The 19,884-nt window shown below is 58.0% G+C and overlaps 4 protein-coding genes across 4 annotated transcripts; 2 read left to right on the forward strand and 2 right to left on the reverse strand.

Moving 5' to 3' along the window:
- Positions 1–2,504: 2,504 nt before the first annotated feature.
- On the forward strand, positions 2,505–3,962 carry BESB_002670 (uncharacterized protein; the record flags this gene model as incomplete). Its single annotated transcript, XM_029359022.1, has 2 exons — positions 2,505–2,619; positions 3,304–3,962. The coding sequence occupies 2 exons, from the start codon at positions 2,505–2,507 to the stop codon at positions 3,960–3,962; spliced, it is 774 nt and encodes a 257-aa protein (XP_029221935.1).
- A 2,246-nt stretch (positions 3,963–6,208) lies between these two features.
- Positions 6,209–8,096, reverse strand: BESB_002680 (acetyltransferase, GNAT family protein; the record flags this gene model as incomplete). Its single annotated transcript, XM_029359023.1, has 2 exons — positions 6,209–7,102; positions 7,611–8,096. The coding sequence occupies 2 exons, from the start codon at positions 8,094–8,096 to the stop codon at positions 6,209–6,211; spliced, it is 1,380 nt and encodes a 459-aa protein (XP_029221936.1).
- Positions 8,097–9,397: 1,301 nt separating this feature from the next.
- BESB_002690 (uncharacterized protein) lies at positions 9,398–14,182 on the forward strand (the record flags this gene model as incomplete). The annotated part of the gene is made up of 5 exons (XM_029359024.1): positions 9,398–10,454; positions 11,101–11,793; positions 12,183–12,293; positions 12,574–13,335; positions 13,875–14,182. 5 exons carry the CDS (start codon positions 9,398–9,400, stop codon positions 14,180–14,182), a joined length of 2,931 nt encoding a protein of 976 aa, XP_029221937.1.
- Positions 14,183–16,682: 2,500 nt separating this feature from the next.
- BESB_002700 (ubiquitin-conjugating enzyme subfamily protein) lies at positions 16,683–19,610 on the reverse strand (the record flags this gene model as incomplete). The annotated part of the gene is made up of 3 exons (XM_029359025.1): positions 16,683–16,942; positions 17,393–17,715; positions 18,355–19,610. The coding sequence occupies 3 exons, from the start codon at positions 19,608–19,610 to the stop codon at positions 16,683–16,685; spliced, it is 1,839 nt and encodes a 612-aa protein (XP_029221938.1).
- Between the last annotated feature and the right edge of the window lie 274 nt (positions 19,611–19,884).

The following is a 19,884-nucleotide window of genomic DNA, read 5'->3' on the forward strand; positions in this document are numbered from 1 at the left end:
GTGAAGTGAGCTAATGAGCGTCGCAGTCCGAAATGGAGCGCCGCGCTCTGACCTTCCTAACTGCACGGTGCAGGTGCTCTTTAGCACGGGTGAAGAACTCTAACGCTTCGGTTTCCAGAAGCAGACATCTTCTACATGTGGTGTAGATCCGGGCAGTAGAACGAGCCGACATCGCCAGTTTGGTCATCTGAGGCGTGAGAACAAGTTACAAGCAGTTGCCCCTGGGGAAGGCGTACTGGCTGCCCACCTGCTGTAAACACTAACGAAGGCGAGAACGCGCTCGAAAGGGCCGTCCATAGGTGCTGGAAATATCGGCGTGGAACCGCGCTACACAGTCAACTGCTTATCTGTATCTGTACGTACCTACATCTTTATCTGTATCTTCCTTATATCTTTCTATCTCCATCCGCAGTTCCCTTTTATTGGTATCCGTGTCTTTCTATCCCCCTCTAACTATTATATCTATTGGTAGCTAAGTAGCCGCACAACCAGCCAAGCATGCTTTGGTTCAGCGTTCGGATTCTCCCTCGTTATCCCCTCACAATTGCCGTCACGTCTTGTCGCAGACTTGCCGCACGTGCTTCGTGACGTCCATCATCATGCCAATTTTGTGCTTATCTACCCGCAGATAGAGGCGAGCTACCAGAGCTTCATCCCGTCCACAAGCGATGAGGGTTTGCAGGCGTATGCGATGTCGACACGCCGCCATTCTCGTGCACGACGATGCATGATGCACCGTCGCGCCTCTGTCCTTCCGCGCACCAGACACACTGTGCGCGCTATGCGTTTGTTCTCGTTCACGGCAAGACAGTAGGCGGGCTGGTTCTGTTTTGGAAAGCAACTGGCTGCCCGAACCCCCGTGAAAGTGTTCACTGCTTGGCTCTCACGAGAGATCGTGAAATGGCAGCTGGTTCAACGCGTCACGAGTCTCGTTCCTACAAGCCGCCTAGACGGCGTGGCCTGCCTGTAACTCCCCAGGCAGATAAACGAGAAGTTAGTGACAAATCTCCATGCGTGAGCGGTGAAACGATCTCTTCTGCCAGTGACCGTCCAGACTCTTGAGCTCCAGGGGCATCATACACGTCAGTCTACACGGCACCAATCCTCGTGTACCTATCTTGCTGTCAACGCCAGGCGAGACGGACTTCTTCTAGGGCATGTGTCACACTGGGCGCCAGGCCGGATGGAACAGCGAAGCAGAGGAAGTCGAAAACAGAGGGCCTTGCTAAGTTAAGGAGTGGAACACGAGGCAGCGCCTTGTACGGTCGCACACACACTGCAAGCGCAGGCGAGGCGCAGCCCGCAGTAGGCAGCCAACGCGTGATGTGCTTTCGTCTTTGCTGAGAGGTTGTTTCTCTTCACGCGTAGCCAGAACGAGAGGAACACGAGCGCCGGTCTCTGCCGTGCTCCCCTTTCCTTCACTGTCCCTTCAGGGCAGCATGCGAGCGCACTTGGATTCTCGTCACCCGCCACGTCAGCAGACTAGCAAGCGCGCGAGAGCGGCCCCGGCGGAAGGCGGTGGTGCGTGCCTGGGAGAGGAGCTCTGGCTTCGAGTATTCTACGTGGTGAATGAGTGTTCCAGTTTATGCATAGATGTTTGCTTTTGTTGCGCATTCGAGACACCTGAGCGCTTCACAACGCGGTGAACATTCGCCCTGAAACTGTGAACAGACAACGGCGCAGCGCGCGGGATCGACCGGACGCAAGACAGGCAACGCGGCTCGCGCATGGACAGGGAAAGCGCGGAGACAGCGACGCAACGTTAGCCGCTGAAGTTCCTTTTTCGCTCTCGTTTTTGCCCGTTTGCTCTCGAAGCCAGTTCCTCTCTTCACGATTCAGGTGTATGCAGGCCTGAAATCTTCCTGTGACAAACTTTTTGTGTCCCGCTGGGAACACTGTCCTGCGAGCGACCCTCCTCGTTGACTCGACTCGCACCGCCGCAAGACAAACCAACGCGGGTCACTCGTTTGATTCTTTCAGAGCTCGAGCCGTCCCCCTCTTCTTTTCATATCGAGCTTCTCTTTCTCTTCTTGCCTCACTATCCGTTACAGCCACTTCCTCTGTTCCTTGATCCCTCTTGGGTCCTGCCTGTGCTCGGCTTCTTTTGTCTTACCGCAGCCGTTGCGTGCCTTGAGAAAATATGGCATGTGCATTCTCCCTCTTCTCGTCTTCCGCGTCGTCTCTCGTCCTCGTTTTCTGTTTTGCGAAACGCACGAAATTCCTCCCTTCGTTCGCCGCTGGAGGACCTAGCCGAGGCTTCCACGATCTGCCTTCGAGAGCCGTTGTCTGGCGCGACCGCGGCTGGAGTCGTGACTAATTTCCCTCATTTTCCCTTCTCGAGATTCGTGGAAGCCAGTTGAGACGCCTTTCAGAGACCCTTCTTTCCTTTGAGTTCTGCGTCGTGCCTCTCCTTACTCGGCAGCCCCCCCTTCCTTCTCTCCTTGCTCTCTGTCGCAGCCTGTCTCCCGGCTGTCCTCCGCCCGGCTTCCAAACTCTTTTTCAAAATGTTGCAGTTGTACAAAAATCAGGTCGTCACAGCCGTCGCCAAGCGGCAGGTGGAAATCCGGAAGCTCGAGCTCGACTGGTTCACGAACAACTACTGGACGCTGTCTCAGCAAGGTGCGTTTCTCCTGACAGCCGGTCGCCTTTCTGTCTCCATGTCCGTTGGTTTTTGTCTTTCAGACATCCACCACGCAGGTATATCTGCCCGTGTTTGCGTTCTGATTTTCTCTTGTGGAAATGGTTCAAGGGCATTTTGCAAGCTGGGGCTGAGGGCGAGGAGGCTTGGCTGGAGAAGGGAACCTTGCCAGGCAGGAGCGGATTCGCCCAGTTGATTCAGAATAGGAAGCTTCCACATGCAACTCTTTGAATCTGAGCTTGATAGCAAAAAGACAAGACTCTGGAATGCCCGCTGACACGTCCTCTTCGCGCGCGGAGCTTGACGCTGCCTCCTCACCTTGTTGATTCAACGTTCGCGCATGTAACGCCTTAACTACTCAGGGAATAGAAATTCTCGCGATTAGAGGCCTCGGCGTGTCGCGCTTCGTACCGCGCATTGAACATGACGAAAGCACCCCTCTCTACGCAAAAGTCCTCTGAAAGCCGGCCGCAGGTTCCCCGGTCTGCTGTTTTCTGCCGGTTGGTTACTTCGCGTGGCGTCTTTGATCCTTGGAAAGCCGTAGCCCGATCTTGCCGTGCTTTCCAGTCGACCGGCGGAAGCAACAGAGAAGGCCAGAAGGCCGCGCGGGCGGTTCGCGAGTTTCGATGTATCCTATTTTGTGTGTGTGTTCGGCGGCTTCTCAGGCGCGTTGCTTGCAGGTTTCTCATTCGCGCAGATTACGACAGCGCTGCCGAAAGACACCTCGTTCCTGCTTGAGTCGCTCTACCTGCTCCTGGCGTCGATGGCGCTCGGCCTGCAGATGTGCGTGGTGGTGACGACGACATTCTGCTGCATGTGGGGGCCTGGCTTGGCGCTCCGCGGCCCTGAAGGGATTCGCAGCGTGCACACGGCGGTAGACAGCTTGAAGTCCGAGCACTCCTACGTGTTTGCCTTCTTTTTTCTGGGCTTGATTGCGTTCTACCTCTCGAATCTGTTGCTCGTCTGGTGCTACTTCGAGGAGTGGATTGCGATCGCTGCGTCGGTCTTCCTCTGCGTTTTCCTTTTCCTCATCTTCTACTACACCGTGAGCCTCACCTGCAAGCTCCGCGTCGCCGACCAAGAAGCCGTGGAGGGCAAAATCGCCGCGCTGAGTTCCTACGACAACATCGCTGACCTCGACGAGACCGTCGCGCCGACCTCGGCGGCCGTCGAATCCGAGCGCGAGCGCGCCGCCCTCCTCGCCCAGGAGCGTCCCCGGTCCCACGAGCAGCTGCCCTTCGCGGACTCCGCCGCGCGCTACTCCGTCGGCGGCACAGCTCTCAGGCCTGGAACCTTCGAGCGAATCCCCGCAGGCCCTCTGTAGGCAACAAGCGACTGCACGCGCGCGAACGAGAGACGGGGGTCACCGCAGAGCGAATGCCTCCAGCGGAGCCAGAGAAGGGACAGAGGCGTCGACCTGTGGGAACGGGCTTGCGGAGAGGATGGAGAGCACGGGTGCTGCGAGAGCCGGGGGCTGGTCAGGCGCGTGCAGGGCAAAGAGAGATTCAGTCAGATGGAAGGGAAGAAGAGAGAGGGACGCGTACGCGAGGAATCGCGAGCGGCAGTCACTGAGGCGACGACGAAGAGGCACGAGAGGCAGAACGCCGGGAACTCTCGCGGCTTGCAGACCTCAGGCTCTTCGCCTCCCACATAGCGCACCGTCAGCGTGGCGGCCTTCCGCGTTCTCCTGGACGCTCTGCATGTTTTCTGCGGCGACTTATCATGATGCTCATGTTTGTTGCGGTGTGTCTCTTTTTTTCAGGCCAGCCGCGCATGCCCCAGAAGGGGCGCCCGTCCGGGAGGTCATGCGCGCGACGCCTCAGGGGTTCCTCGGGGCGCTCGAGGAGATCTTCGAGCTTTAAGTCGCCAGTTTGTTGTCGCCAGCAAGCTAGCAGGCAGTCGAAATACCGAGATCCTCGTGCGCTTTTGCGGCTGACGACCGGAAGTCTACCGACCTCTCATGCCTCAGGAATTGCTTTGATCGAGGCGACTGCAGTGAGGCGTGAGTGCCCTGGAGTGTCTTTTCACATGCCTCCTGCAGATGCCGGGGTACACACCTCCGCACTTGCTCGCCTGAATCCACTGTCTGTATGTAACCTGGGTCCCCGCTCCTTCGCTGCCTCTCTATCTGATCAGGACCTCGCTTCTGAAGGGATCTAGTGCCTGCTCTGTAGAGAGAACTTGTGTTCTGCTAGTGTCAATATTGAGGGGCTTCGCCTTGAGGTTCATGTCTTGCTGCATTTTCTTCTCGCGACCACGGTGTTACGTGTATTGGCATTCGGCTTATGTTCGAAGAAGGCCCGCCAGCGGAGTCACGCTCTGGCTCCTGCATCACAGAATCCAAGTTGGATAGACGTCTCTAGTGGTGTTTACTGCGCTTGGAGGGCGTTCTCTGCTATTTCGCCTCTTACTAATCAATCGTGCGTGCTGCACGCCGTATCAAAATTGCGCGTATTGTCGCATTTTTTTCTTCCGGTCGAGGCGTCTACATACGCGTCAGGCCTACTCGCTGTAGTCCAGACGTCCACGATTGCCCGTGTTGAACCACCTTTCAAGTTTGAGTGCCCGCGTGTTCGTGGCGAAGAGTGAACCCTGAAGCGGCTTGCTCTTCCAGCTGTTCAGTTTTCTTCTTAATTTTCGGTGTGAAAAACCGTGGCTTGAAGCCGCCCTGAAACTCGATCGGAAAAATCAACTTCACTATAATCTCACGTTCCTCGATCTCCACTACAGAGGCTTCGCGGGTTACAATGCATTTCACGTCCAGTGCCGCGATAAAAGCGAGGAGAGAAAACAACCAGGACTCGAGAGGCTGTGCCACCGAGAAGCAGCCAGAAAAAAAGGAGCGGCTGCGCGCCTCGCGTCTCTCACGACGAATCTAAGCATTTCCATTCTGGATGTAGGAACGGCGGCGACGAATTTCTTACGCACACTAGAAGCTAAACGTGTGTCCATGCAGGTATCCGTGGATGGAGGCGCGAAGACCGGGAAAGTTATTTGGCGAAGGATAAAACCTGCCTTCTCCTTTCTGTGGAGAGACTCGAGCGATTAGTCAGATACGAAACTCAACACTCATGCTGTGAAACCTAGGAGACAACGGTAGTTGAGGGATGTCTGTCGCGAGTCTCTGCCGCTGCAATCGAGATAGCAAATCGTTTAGTCAGCGACTCGCGCATCAGGTGCGGCGCACGCTGCGAAAGGAAGCGTCTCGCTGTGGGGATTTAGGATCTGGATCGGATTTAGAAGAAGCCTGATCGGCTACAAAACGGGACGCTGAGCCCAGCGTCTCCCTGCAAACCGGCGGCGTCACTGCCGCGCCTACACTGACGCACTCACACTTTTGGTTTGTTCAAATACGCGCAGATCTGCCTGCCTGCAGCACGTCGCGATAGACTTGCCGCCTCACGCGAGACCGGGTCACGCGCTTCGGTGACCTCAGCCATCTTCCCATGCACACCTACAGCGCGACTACTGGATGCGGACTACATTAAGAGATGCACGCGCACTCACACGCACATAGAGAGGTGGATATACATACAATTACATGGATATATACGCATGCATTCATATCGGCTACCACCAGCAGGAAGACGTTTTAATGATGCTTTGAATCCTTTCAAACCGGGACTGCCCTTTGACGCCCGACGTCGACTGAGGAAGAAATCGCTCATCTTCGAAGGAGCGCGTGAGTTTGAAGGCGTCGCTTTCGTTTAGGTAAAATCTCTGCATGCGCGCCACGCGCACGAAAGAAAGTGACTCGTACAGGCGCAGCGCACCCGTGTTGACTGCTTCAGTCTCGATGCGGCAGCTGACGATCTTTTGGGTTTTCGCCTTGGCTTCCTCCCCCTCGCCCTCGGGCTCCGTATCATCGCCCTCCTCGTCCGCAGTGTCTGCCTCTCTCTCCGCTCTCTTCTCTATTCTCTCCCCGCTGCATGGCCTTCCGCTGTGCGCCGCCGCAGCCGCCCTGAGCGAACTGACGCGGCTCGATTCTTCTTCGCGGCCGCTGCCCTCGGGACAGCATGGCAGCCTTGACTCCCCATCCAGACGCGCGCAGACTCTTCCCGTCGCTTCGTCTTTTTTTTTCTGGATTTTTTCGGATATTCCGTTTTTTCTCTCCATCCGTGACAGCACGCACTCCACCAGCCGGCTCCCGAGGCCGCGGCGTCTGTAGGCAGGCAGGACCGCGAGCATGCCGATGTAGCCTTTGCGGACGCTTTCCTCTTCCTCGTCGCGTTGAAAAAGTCCAAAAACTGCGTTGCAGCGACCCGCTGAGAGCCGCTCTTGCTGCACCCATCCCGCCTCTTTGCTTTCTTCTGCGACGCCGCGGTCACGGTCGCAGCCGTGCGGCGAAAAAAGACGCCGCTCGCTGGCTGTGCGCAGAGAAAGACGAGACTCCGATCGCCTACGGCGCGACTTCATGTCAAGCTTGCAGACGCACACGCCCGCACACACCGCCCCGTCGTAGGCCTGGCACACAGCGGACAGGTCGAACAAAGCGCAGAAAAACGAAGCATGACAAGAGTGCAAAAGAGCGAGAAAGCACACAGCCAGTGGAGTGATCAACATCAGACGAAGAAAACAAGAATGGAGATCACCAAACAAGAGAGCGATGGCGACATCGCCAAGCGCAGAGAGAACGACAGGGACCCGAGAAAAAAACGAAGTAAGTCCTGTGCTGTCGCGCGAGGAGATCTTCTCAGGCCGCATCCCAAAAGGAAACGAAAGGCAGCGAGGGTCTCCATGCACCGAACGAGATACAGCCTCCCGACTGAAAAAAAAGCTTCAACGAAAGATGCATCACACAAGCACAACAGAACGCGAGAAGCCACAAGCCTGCCAGGCACGAAAAAACGAAACAAACAGGCAGGAAGTAGAGACGCCGGCAGGAGCCGTGAGCAGACCGCCGCCGGTCCCTCGCGAAGGAATGAGCGTCTCACGCCGCACTCGCGAGGCTCAGGCGAGAAAAAAGACTTACGAGCACAGTGAGCTGCGGCCAGCCGTGGAGGAAATGGCGAAGGGTGTAGATGCTGTAGGGCTCTGACAGGCTGCCTCGCAGCAGACGATGGATTTCTTGTTCGCGGCTCTCGCGCGCCTGCAGCCGCTCAAGCTGGGTTTTTTCCAGCGCGAGGAGCTCAGCCTCTGCGCGGTGGTGCAGCATCTCTCTCTGTCTGCAATCCGCGGACGCGAAGACTGAGAGACTCGCGCAGTGCGCGCCGCTCGCGAACGGCGGAGGCGCAGAGAGCTGCTCATCGAGGCGGCGCGAGGCCGCGGCGATTGCTGCCACTGGGACGAGAGAAGGAAAGGAGAGGAAACGCAGCGAAGACCGCTGAGCGGCGACAGTAGCGGATTCTGCCTGCCCAGAAGAGCAGCGGATGAGGCAGTTGTCTGTCGAGGAGGCGACGGCTGCATCTCGACTCGCAGAGCGCGACGACGCGCGCGCCTCTGCGTTCTCCTGCGCCATTGTGGCGCGCTACCTTCAAATCGCTTCTTTTCTTTCTGGAGAGACACTAGGGTCGCTCGAAACAGGTCTGGCGCAGAGAATAACAAGCTGAGAGCAGGCACTCAGCTCCTACGAGTTGACACCCCTCCCTGAATATCCTCGTTTTTCCGCTCCTCTGGGCACGAGATGCAGACCGGCGAATCGAGTCTCTGCGCGAGTTGCGTTGTCCGCGTCGCGACCACCGCCTATACGCCTTCTTCGGCGTTTTCTCCTCCTCTCTCGGCTTGTGTCCTGGAGTCCTTTCGCGTCTTTTCTCCGGGTCGCTCAGAGCTCCAGAAGCCCCTTCTGCCTTCGTCTTCACTCCTTCCTAGCTCGAGGCTTTTCTCCAGGCCGTCGGCGGCGCCGCACAAGCTTTCTTGCACATTCGCCGACCCTCCACTCAAAGAAACGACGCACACAGAACCAAACCAAAGGGAGGGAAAAAGAGGCGAGGAAGGCGAAGACACTAAAAGTAGGTGAGGGGAGGACGAGCGAGAACTCTAGGCAGCGAGTGTGTATGCAACGGCCTGCGCCTTTTCTCAAGAGACACAGCACGCGCATGCAGCGCTTCTCAGAAGTTGAATGACACGTTCGAAAACCGAAACCGTAGATACAGGACGACACCTTTCTGCGAACTTCCTTTTCTGCCTTTCGTTTTCTTCACCTGTGTGCGATTGTGTCTCTCGCGCTTGCAAGTTTTTTTCATAGAGAAGAAATGGTCGCTGCGCTTCTAAGCCATCGCTCGTCACGTGCACACGTGGTTTTGGTCACCAGTCGCCAGAATGTAAGGTTTTTCCGAGAGCCGCCGCGTCCAGTCCGATTTTATTAAGCAAGCGAGTATTTGCGTTTCTGTTCATGCTTGCGCCGCTCGCCGTTGGTTCCACCTTTCAGCGGCTTTCGCTGCCGTGAGCGGTTCCAGCTCTGTCGCAGTATCTCCGCAGGCGAACGAGTCGCGGCCGCGCGCAGTATCTTGCCTACCTCGCTCGCATCTGCTCGCGGTGAAACTCTGTGTCTCTTCTGCGCGTCTCAGGCACGAGACGCCGATGTATTCCCTTCTCCTTTGAAACTCCTGGAAGCGTGTGAACTCCTTTTTGTCTGGATACGCGTTCGCCACTCCTCGTCCGGCAAGCGCTGACAGTAGCTGCAACTGTCTCTGCACGCGCCTGCGCATGTGTCTTTGCTCGCCTGTAGACATATGGACGTATTTTTACGTTGTGTGCGCCCACCACTCCAGATGCTCGCACGTGTGTACTCGGTTTTTCTGAGGCACGGCTGCGGGCTGCATGCGAGAGGAGGTCAAGCCTCCGGCTAGAGTTGCTGCGCGTTGCCGCTCTGCAGCTGCGGACGCGAAGATGCGCGGCAGAGCTGCCGGCGCCTCTGGAGGGGATGGCGACTGCCAAGAGAGCGCAGAGGCAGAGGGGTCAAGCCTGAAACAGGGCGAGGGAGGCGACGGCTGGAATGGCGAAGGCGCAGCAGAGGTGGGATTCCGTCCTCGCTCACGCTCTTCGTGCGCCTCCGCCGGCGTGTGCGGCGCGTCTCTGCGCTCCCGATTTTGTCGCTACTCGCCTGCCGAGGCGCGGACCCTCCTCAACCAGCTCTTCGCCTCTGCTTCTGTTTCGTTTGTTTCGCCAGAGGCTCAGCAGTCCGCGGAGGAGGCTTCATCTCCTCATGCGGCTGCTCCGAGTCACAGCGGCGCGACATCGAGCTCTCCGCGAGCTCCGGAGAACGGACCTCTCTCCGCCTGGAGCAGATGTCCCGCATCGGCACCGCCCCCGCGTCCTGCGGTCATCTCTTGGGCGCCCGCGTCTCCGCCTTCCTCTGCACTGCGCCCCTTGCCTGCCGAGTCGACCTCTTCTTCACCTGCTTTTTCTCTTCCGCCTCCCTCTTGTTCTTCTAAAGCGTCGCCTGCGGTGGAGCGCGCGCGTCCCTGGGGGGTTCCGTGTGGGTCGCTTTCCTCTGCCGCCGAGACTGCCTCGCTGTCGAGCGATTTGCTTTCACACGCCCACAGCCCTCTGGCGCCTCCACAGGTCTCTGCTTCGCGCACCACAGAGGCTGAATTCTTGCAGCCGAGGAGAGAAGGCGAGGCGAAGGCACGCGAGAGCGACAGGCGTGACTGCGGCGGAGGTGCGGCCTGCGCAGACGACGGAGAGGCGTCAGATGATCCCCAGATTCTCATTGTGATTGTCGCCTACCGCGACAGAAAGGAACAACTCGCGCAGTGGCTGCCGTGTCTGATAAGCTACTTGCAGGCCGTCTGCAATCTCGAGCGCCGCCCGCACTACGAACCGAAGTGCGCAATCGTCTTCGCAGAACAAGCTGACGCGGGCGCCTTCAATAAGGGTAGGTGGAAAGAGGCCTGTGAGAGGCGAGAAAGCAGATGCAGACAGCGGCAACGCGGATGAGCAGAGGAAAAAGGGTGCTCACGAAGGCAGGGTCGTCGCCGCACCTTGTCGCGCGGCTCGAGGGCCTCCAGCGTGCCGAAACCGAGAGTGGCAGATGCAACCACAGAGCTGGAAAACAAAGATTACGACGGTAGAGTCGACGCGAGCCTGGAGATGCGAAGGAACGCATGCAGACTCTGATGGACGCCCTGTGTGTGTACTGTGGGGTCGGCGACGCCCTCGCGCAGCGAACGCAAGGCCGTTTTCAGGCGAGGAAAGCGCCAAAGCCGGCGCGAGTGCGAGGCGAGGCGCCCGGAATCGGCTCGGCCTATGCAGCGCCGTCCCGCCCGCGGTTGTTCTGCTTTCCTCTGCTTTCTCTTCTGTGCGACTGCTGTCTTTCTCTCTGTCGCAAGGCGGGCGTGAAATTGCAAACAGAGGTTCGCTCGCCTTCCCATCATGGCTACAACGCTTTCGAGGTTAAACGCTAAGTCTAGCGTGCTTTCCATCTCTCCTCGCATCATATCGCTGCCTGACGGCCGCTTTCTTGCCTGCTTCGTCTCCTGTGCCTTAGCGGGTTTCTGTGACTGTTGCGTGGCGGCTCGCAGGCGCGCTGCTGAATGCCGCCGTCGCGTGGATCTTCCAAAATCTCTCTCAGCTCGACCTGGCGCTCGCGTCGGCGAGGCCTTCAAGCGACCGCCGGCGTCGCGCATCAAGTTCGATTTCTTCCCTCTCCTCGGCTGCGTGCCCACCGCAGTCGCCCCCCTGTCGCCCGGTCTCCGTCGCAGCCGCGCTTGCGCCAGCCGCCTCCTCCTCACCGCCGCCGCGTCGCTCCTGCGAGGACGCGAGGGAGGCGATGGAAAAGCGACGCTCCCAGGAGGGCTTGAGCGGCGCGACACAAGGGATGCAGCATGTTTCTGCTGACACTGTCGAGGCCTTTGCCAGACGCGCCGGGGGAGATGAAAGACAGGAGAAACGCGAGCGGGATGCACACGCAGAGTCTCCGGAGAAGAAGCGAAAACAAGCCCCGGGGCTGCCGGCAGAGTCTTTGCGGTGCCGCGAGGCCCTCAAGGAGACGGCGGAGGGAGAGAAGTCGAGTATCGATCGGAAGCCGAGCAGAGAGAGAGACAACGATGGAGGCAAAAGGGCTCCTGACGAAACCCGACAGGCCGGCGATCCCTTGTCTTCATTTTCCAAGCGTCTCCGCGAGGCGGGACGCCACTTTTTCTTTTGCTTCCATGACGTGGACGTCGTCCCCAAAGGACGCTACGACGATTTCCTGTTTCGCGACAGCCGCCCGTGTAAGCCTGGCGACAAGACAGAAGACTAGTTGGAAAATAGCGCAGGGGCAGAGCGGCCTTCAGATCCACTCTCTCATCTGCACGACTCGCGGAGGGTGTCGGGGTTTGGGAGTTGATGAGGCCTTGCTGTGCCGCGCTCGTCGCGCAGGGTATCTGTTGCTTGCAGCGGCTGCCACACAAAACGCACTTCTAAAGTGCCTCTGATGTCCTGTCTTCACCTCGCGCTCGCGTGGCTTCTACGTGTAGCGCCTTAGATTCCTTTCTGTCGTCTGGGGTACGCTTTGCGTCTCAGGTGGTTCGGATTCATCGTTGGATGCCTTTCCGCGTTATGAGAGTCCGTCTCGCTGGCGCCGTCTTATTCACTGAATTTTTTTACCATTTTTCTTCAGGCGCGTACTTCCCCGCGCCGCCCCCGGGCTGCGTGCACCAGCTGTACGGTCACCGCTGGTGCCTGGGTGGCGTTCTGGTCCTGAGATGCACGGACTTCTTGCGAGCTGGCGGTAAGCCGTCGCGCGTAGAGCCAGCTGCTCTCCTTTCTCGCGCTTCGCTGCCTGGTTCTCTTCTTTCGTCTCTATTCTTTCTACATCTGCGCAGCATTATAAATGTATATATGTATACAAATATATGTATACATGCATATACATATGGCGTCCAGCGAGCGGTTCGAGATGCTTCGCAACCGAAAGTAGGGGCGCGCACAGCTCTGCAGCAGAACTCGAGAGTTTCTAGGCCAGGGGCGCTGGACGGGACTCGTTCGCTGAGGCCTTTGTTGCGCTGCAGCTTGGTCGGTGCGGTATCCAGGCTGGGGCTACGAAGACGACGACTTCCTCGCCCGCTGCCTGCACAGCGGTCTTTGGGTGGATCAGTCGACGCTCCCCGGCGTTTTCCCCGCGCGACTCGATCGGCGGGCGGGCGCCGCAGGAGGGCCTCAGGGACGCGGGCTGTCGCAGGGGTTCGCGGCTGCAGCCGCAGAGAGCCTGGATCAAGGTGCGCGATGGCGCGGCGACGAGGCGGAGGCCGGAGCGCCGCCGTGCGCGTGCGGCTGCTTCTCGGAGCGCCTCAGCCCCTGGAGCGCCTTCCGCGAGCTCGACCGGAAGTCGGCGCAGGCGATGGAGAACGAGCAAAGGAAAATGATGCAGAGCGCCGCAGCGGCTGCCAACAAGAAGCTGTTCTTCCATGCGTGGCGGCTGACCGAAGAGACTGAGAACGAAGCCTCGCAGGGCGACCTCTCGGCTCGCGGAGATCCGCGGGCGCCTCCTGCCGCCCGGTGCAGCGACGCGGAGGGGCACGCGGAAGGAGGAAGCGCGCCGACACTCGACACGCCGGCGAGCAGCGCAGACTCCAAGTGCGAAGAGGCACGCGAATTGGATGCGGATGCCGAAAGGGCGAATGGCGCGCAGGAAAGCGAAGCGATGCAGGAAATCGCTCAGCTTCAGCCCGCGCGAGACGCAGACGCATCAGAGGCGAAGCGAGGCGGAGGTGCAGAGATGAACACAGCTGAACCAAGAAGCGAGGAGGCCGCGGAGATTCACGTAGAAGACGGTGAGAGATTATGAGGAAACGCACGCGCAGTGTGCCTGCCTCTCTGCCTTGAAGGGGGCTCCGGTGGAAGCAGACTCGGTGATTTTCTTTCTGCGTGCCTCAGTCTGTTTCCTCTTTTCACAACGCAGTCGCTCTCTCTCCACTCGGCGTGCATCTGTCAGCGGAGCGTCGCTCCGGTCTCACGGCTGGCTGTCTTTTCTCATGCCACGGGGTCCTCTAATGTTTGCGAAAAAATCGACATGGAAAAATACCGTTACGACTGACAATATGGCACTGGAGTTTTGACACTTTCGTATCACCGCGCGGAAATGGGCGACTGTCTTTGTAGTGACTCTCTCTCCTCCCGCCTCTCTCCCTAATGCTGGTTTATTCGTCGTAGATCATTCTAGGATCGACGCGAGATCGCGTGTGCGTTGCGCGGACGCTGTCGGTCTCTCGCGGCACAGACGCTGCCGTGTGCCGTTTCGAAGCGGGACGCTCACAAGTCTCTGGAGGTAGTGCCGTTTGTCGCTTAAATCTCTCGCGCTTTTTCTCTTCAGGCTTGGACGCCGTGCTCCACGCGTGGCTAGTTCAGAAAACGATTTCCATCGCGCCTCGGCCGCATGCGTTCGCAGAATTTCTACCGATTTTACCCCGATACGGAGAAGCCGGTGCCGAGGAGGCAGGCGAATTCGACACAGCCGAGAGTGAGAGGCTTGCGGAGAGCGACCAGCGAGAGGAAGTGGCAGAACAAGGCGACAGTCAAAGCACGTGTGACTGGTTTATCCCGCGAGACACAGCAAAAGCCATTCCTCTCCTTTGGGTCCGCGTCGAGCTGAACGAGGCCTTCCGGAATCCCTTCTCCTAACGCGCTTTGTCTGTCCTCCTACCTGTTTACATCTGCCTCTTTCCTCTACAAGCATATGCATTTATGTGTGCCGAGCCCGGTGTATATGCGGGGTGACTGCGACAGCTTTCCGCGCGATGCTTTGCACATGCACACAAATATCTAGAGGCATCTATAAAGGTCTATCTCGTCATTTACATAGATGTCCGTCGCTCAGTCGGGTTCGATCGAACGCTTACGTGTATCTACACGCATTCATGTACGCGCACTCTACAGATTCCGTCGCTCAGTCGGGTGCCGAACACGCAAGTCGCGTTTCTCCATTAGACCCATTTCCTTTTCCCTCGTGCGCTGGGAAGTGTAACGATGTATCCACTTCTGGGTTCTTTAGTGGATGCAGAGCTCCCCCTCCCTATCCTTATACTCGCGTGGGAATCTCATGTGTGTGTGGCATTTAAGGAAATGTTTGCAGCCAGTTTTTGTTCTTTTGAAGACCGCCGTGCTCTCTCGCGCGAGTCGCCTCACTGCATGAGACCTTTCAAAAATGATTTATTTCTTGGAGTGCAACGTTTCTTTCTTGCCAACGATGCGCCGCGTGCACTGGGCTGTGAAGCCAAGCCCCTGGACTCGCCGGCCTCTCGGTCGCAGGCCATCATCGCGACGCGCAGACACTCAGCGGAGCCTCTCCCTGCCAGAGGAGTCGAGTTTCTCCCCGCCCGGCTGCACGAGCATGCAATTTGGCTAAAAATACGAATTGAACGACGCATAAATCGCGCTTCTCCCCTAGCGCGAAGACGGGTGAAACGGGACGTGCCTACGGTCCGTTTGGCTCGCCTCTCCGCGTTCAGTGCCGAAAGAAACATCTTGCTGCGACGCAAGACGAAGACACGGGAAAGACCTTCCCCCCGCCGATACCCCACCGCACCTGCAGCACCTCCCTCGCAATGCAAAATGCAAAGAGTCGCCAGACCCCAGAAAAAGTGAAGCCCTGAGGCACGCGCCTCTTCCCAGGCTCCAAATCGACTCCACAAAAGGGCGACTCGACGACGAAGCTCGTTTACGCGAGCGAGATGCGAGGCGCTGTCATCCGCGGCTCCGTCGCGTAGAAAACGAAAACGAGCGAGAGAGCGAGCCGCTGATAAAATCCCGCGAGGTCGTTCGCACTCCAAAAAAACAGGCGACCTGCAAGAAGAGAAAGGCGTCCCTAGCGTTTCGCGGGCGACTCTCCGCGCCGACGGCGACCACGCGCGAGCCAAAACCGAAAACACGCCACAGCCCCTGAAACTCCAGCTGTTCACGAGAATGTGCCTGAGACGCCGCCCTTTCGACGCGCACAGAGAGGCATACCTGCAAGTAGCGAGCCTATTTGGCAAAACCGAGGCGCTTCGCTTCAGACATGCACGATTCTCCTGAACACCAGGCAAGCAAAAATAGATCTCTCTCCGTAAGAAGAGAGAGCGCGCGGGTCAGCGAACCAGTTTGCTCAGCGTCGTCACGCGTCTGCTTGCATGGAATAAAATGCGGCGCGACGGCACGCGACGCGAAAAGAGGAACTCCCTCGTCCACACAGCTGCAGGGCGACAGGCGCTGCGCATCAAAATCTCCGCAGCTGCAGAGACGCAGCAGCCCCCCTCCCCGAGCGTGAGGATTCGCTCGCTCGCGCAATCCCTGGTTAAAACCACGCGTCGAACACAGGCGGGATGATGAAGTGAACCTCGACGGCTACAAGGAAAGCCGCGGAATACATCCCCGCCGCCAAGAAAAATAAAAAAATCCGTACATCTCTACACACACACGCGGAGGTATCGGCGCATATACAAACACCTGCACATAAATCTACAGGCATAGTAAATAAACGCATACAGGTATTCCAAAGCCCGAGAAGAGAGGTTCGGCGCCGGCGGACACCTCAAGCAAAAAAGCCATGCGCAAAAGATTCTGAAAAAAGATCGAGAGAGGCAACGGCGCAGTGGCGCACGGCTGCGCGCATCTCGCTTCGCGTCTCTCTGCAAGCGAAATCCAAGAAAAGAACGAGTGAAGGGACCGCGCAACAGCGCTGTCATGCGTTGACGCTCTCCCTTACGCATCGCCCTTGAGCACGCATCCCAGAGTTCACAAGAGAAAAAGCCGTCCATATCAACCTTCCAGTATGCGCCGTCATCCCGCCGAAAACCTGCACATCACCACGCCACGAGCACCGAGAGCCGCTCGCCTCTCCAAGTGATCTCAAATCGACACGAACACGCAGCAGACACGCGCGTACACCTTGACATGCATCCGCAGGGTACCGCTGAACCCCTCCAGCTAAACACATACATACATATATGTACGTATGTACGCGTATATGCATACATACCTCCTGCGCGCCTGTCAGCTCTCACCCAGTCGCAGGCGCGAAGCCTGTTCGTGCTCCTCCTGCGTTTCTACCCTCTCCATTTAACTCCTTCTTTCCAAATTCCCCTCCTGTCCGCGACTCCAGCGCCGCGTCTCCGGCGCGGACGGCCTCGGAGAGTTCCTCCCCTTAGACCTGATCATCGTGGAAAATCCACTTGACTTCTTTGGGACTCCGCGACCCCCACAGCTTGCAGTACACCTCGTCGTCCGCCGGCCTCTGCTTCACCTTGGAGCTCGAGATCATCGAGAGCAGCGACATGCCGCAGCTGCTCACGCTCAGCGCAGGCGACCACGAGTCGTAAAGAATCGACAGACAGATGTGCCCGTTCGAGTAGACGTGTGGATGCACAGGCAGAAACGGCGGGACGAACGTCACTTCCGGCGGCTCTGCAAGCAAAAAGAAACAAACAGCTTGAAGCGCATCCGAAACGTCTGCCACAGACGCACACATGCATAGACGTATATATACATATATTTGCACATGTACAGCACGCCTTGCGCCGGCCTTGGAATTTGTCTCCACGCGCATCCCAGTCGCACGTTGTTGCACTCGCTTCACGCAGACTCACATGTGCTTTACCCACAAGCAGCTCTCATACACATATATCCATTCACACGTCTATACATATGTATGACGGCAGCCTGCATGGACACACGTACGTATGTATTCGAATACATATGTGTATACACAGAGACGCACTGACAAATAGTCCTACACCGATAAAGTTACGAGGGTGCGGCCCTTCCGCCTGTCCAAGCTAGACGGCGGAGGAGACGTTTGTTCAGCAAGTGAAAACAGAAAAAAGAGACGCGGTGGCGTCTGGTCACGCGACTCACCGATGGGGTACTTCGGAGAGAAGCGGAAGCGCAGAAGGAACACTTGCTTCGCGTAGAGGGTGCCTTCGGCGCCTTCGAGAGCGAGCAGCCAGACAAGGCCGTGGTGCTGCGGTTCCAGCATCGAGTAGTCTGCGACATGTGGAGGAAGCGCCTGCAGCGCTCGCTCCCGCGCGGAAGACGTGGAGATAGACGAGGAAGAGTCCGCCAGCGAAGAGGACAGAGACAAGGCGAGAGAAGAAGTGAAGCTACGATACTCGCGCGGGACGATGAACACCAGGCCGTCAATCGCGTCGCGCAGCAGCTGCACGCGCTCGCGTTCCAGCCTGGAAGAGAAGAGACGGAGCAGGACATGTTTGAAAGCGGAAAAGGGGTGACGTGGGTAGGGTCACTCGAAGAGGGCGGACATGCTCGCGAAGATAACCCGAAGCGAGAACAGAGTAGCCAGCGACCACTGGCGCATGCCCACAGTGAAGCAAGCATGCGTTTTTGCTGACTTACATCAAACACTCCACAGACGCACTCAGCAGCAGAGTCACTCGCTTCCCGGAAGTAAATCTGCCTCTGATGAGCGGCTGGTACACGTGCACCGACTAAAACGACTCTTTCTCAAAGTCGGTTGCAAGCTGCTCCGTCTGGTTCCGCTCAAACGAGATTTGACTCGTTTGTCGGACTCTCACCGAAATGGCGAGGAGGAGCCTCCACAGCTCTCCATACAAATATGCTGCCTGACTCGACAGCGCACGAAACGCTCTCATACATATACATGTATATATATACATATACATATCTATGCGTATATACGATGATATATATATATATATATATATATATGGCTACTGACGTACGGGGTTATACGTCGATACTTCCACGTATAAAAACGAATATCGGGTCGTTTTTCACACGTTAGTCTTCTCTGGAGAGTCCCGTGCCGTCAAGGACGTGTCGCAACTGATGTTCCGTACCTTCTGTACATGGTCGTGCCTACGTAGGGCGCGAGTGGGCTGGCGGCTGCGGGTTCCGCTTGGGCTGCCGCCTCTGTGGGGGGGAGTCGCGTGTCTGGCGGGGCGGTCGCGCACGGGTCCGAACTGTCTGAAGACGACGAGGACGCGTTGAGACCGCCCTGCGAGCCTCGGCCTGAGCGTCTCCTGCCTCTTGCCAGAGAGATAAAGGACGGCGGCTCTGCGGAGCCGTCGAGGTGACGGGTGCCTCGACCGTCATTCAGCCCGCCAGCGACATTTCCCATAGTCCCAGGAGAGGCAAGCGACGAAAAAGACAACTGCGGAGAAGCAGCAAAGGCGGAGGGAGATGAGGCGAGACGAAAAGCAGTCGTAGGTGACCCCTGCGGCGACAAGAGACGAGACTTAGAGCACAAGCCCTCGAGAGAGAGTGTGGATGCTGGGCGCTCCGCAGCGAGGGAGAAGGACGACGAGCGAGAGAGAGAAGCAGAAAGGGAGGGAAGCGATTGACTCGAGGCGAAGGACCCAGAAACTGTGCAAGTCGTGCGCGGCGGCGACAGCGCGGACGGAGCTGAGGCCGCAGAATGGAACAAGGTGGGACTTGGATTGGGAGCAGACAGCCTGTAGACTTTAGGCAGAGAGAGAGATCCCGAGGGAAACGCGCGAGTCGACAAGGAGGATTCGGGCAGAGAGGAAAAAGAGGACGCGGACGAAGCGCGCGTTTCGCGTCGATCGCGGGAAAGGAGGGTCGGCGGTTTTTTTGGCGGGGGAGCAAGACAGAACGGCGCGCGTCGATTTCTCTCTCCGGCTCGCGCGTCGGCCGAAAATCGCGGCAAACGTGGATCCACTGAGGCAGCTGGAAGCTTCTCGGGAGAACTAAACGCTCTCAAAAAATCTGCTGTGGAACCGGCGTCGCCCTCGGGCTGCTGGACCGTCTTGTTGCCACGAAGCGAGCTGTAGTTTCGAACTGCGAGAGCGCGCGGCGCCGCCTCGCGGCATGAGGAGCCGCTGCTCCCTCGAAGACAGCTCGACGCGCGAGACGTCCGCTTGCCTCGATCCGGAGTCTTCCGGTCAAGCTCCGCTGCCGCCGATTCACACATTTTCTGCGTTTCGCACCCTCGCAGGCCGCTTTCACAAAGCTTCGCGTCAGAGAGAGAGAAAAGAAACGCAGTCACTGTCACAGGGCACTCCCAGAGAGGAGGCAGAGGAGATAGGCGCGTGGACGCGCTGGACTGTTTTGTCTCCGTCGCCACAAGCTGCATTGCAGCGCGAAATTCCCCCCAAGCGGCTCTAGATCGAGAGAAGGCAGGCAAACACGAAAGCACGAGACAGAGAGAGAGAGACCTGCCACTGCGCAAGGTCCGCAACCGCTGCCGTGCAACTGGCGGCGGACTCGCACGCCGCCGCGCTCGCGCCCTGCCGCTGCAGCTCTGCGTGCTTCCGCTCTCACTGGTTCACAACGCGCCTGAAGAGGAGGAGGGAGACGCCAGTAGACAGAGCGAGAGAAAAGGCGATGCGGACAGCAGCCGCGGCCGT

The sequence above is a fragment of the Besnoitia besnoiti genome, chromosome I (genome assembly GCF_002563875.1).
Source record: "Besnoitia besnoiti strain Bb-Ger1 chromosome I, whole genome shotgun sequence".
Classification (NCBI taxonomy): Eukaryota; Apicomplexa; class Conoidasida; order Eucoccidiorida; family Sarcocystidae; genus Besnoitia; species Besnoitia besnoiti.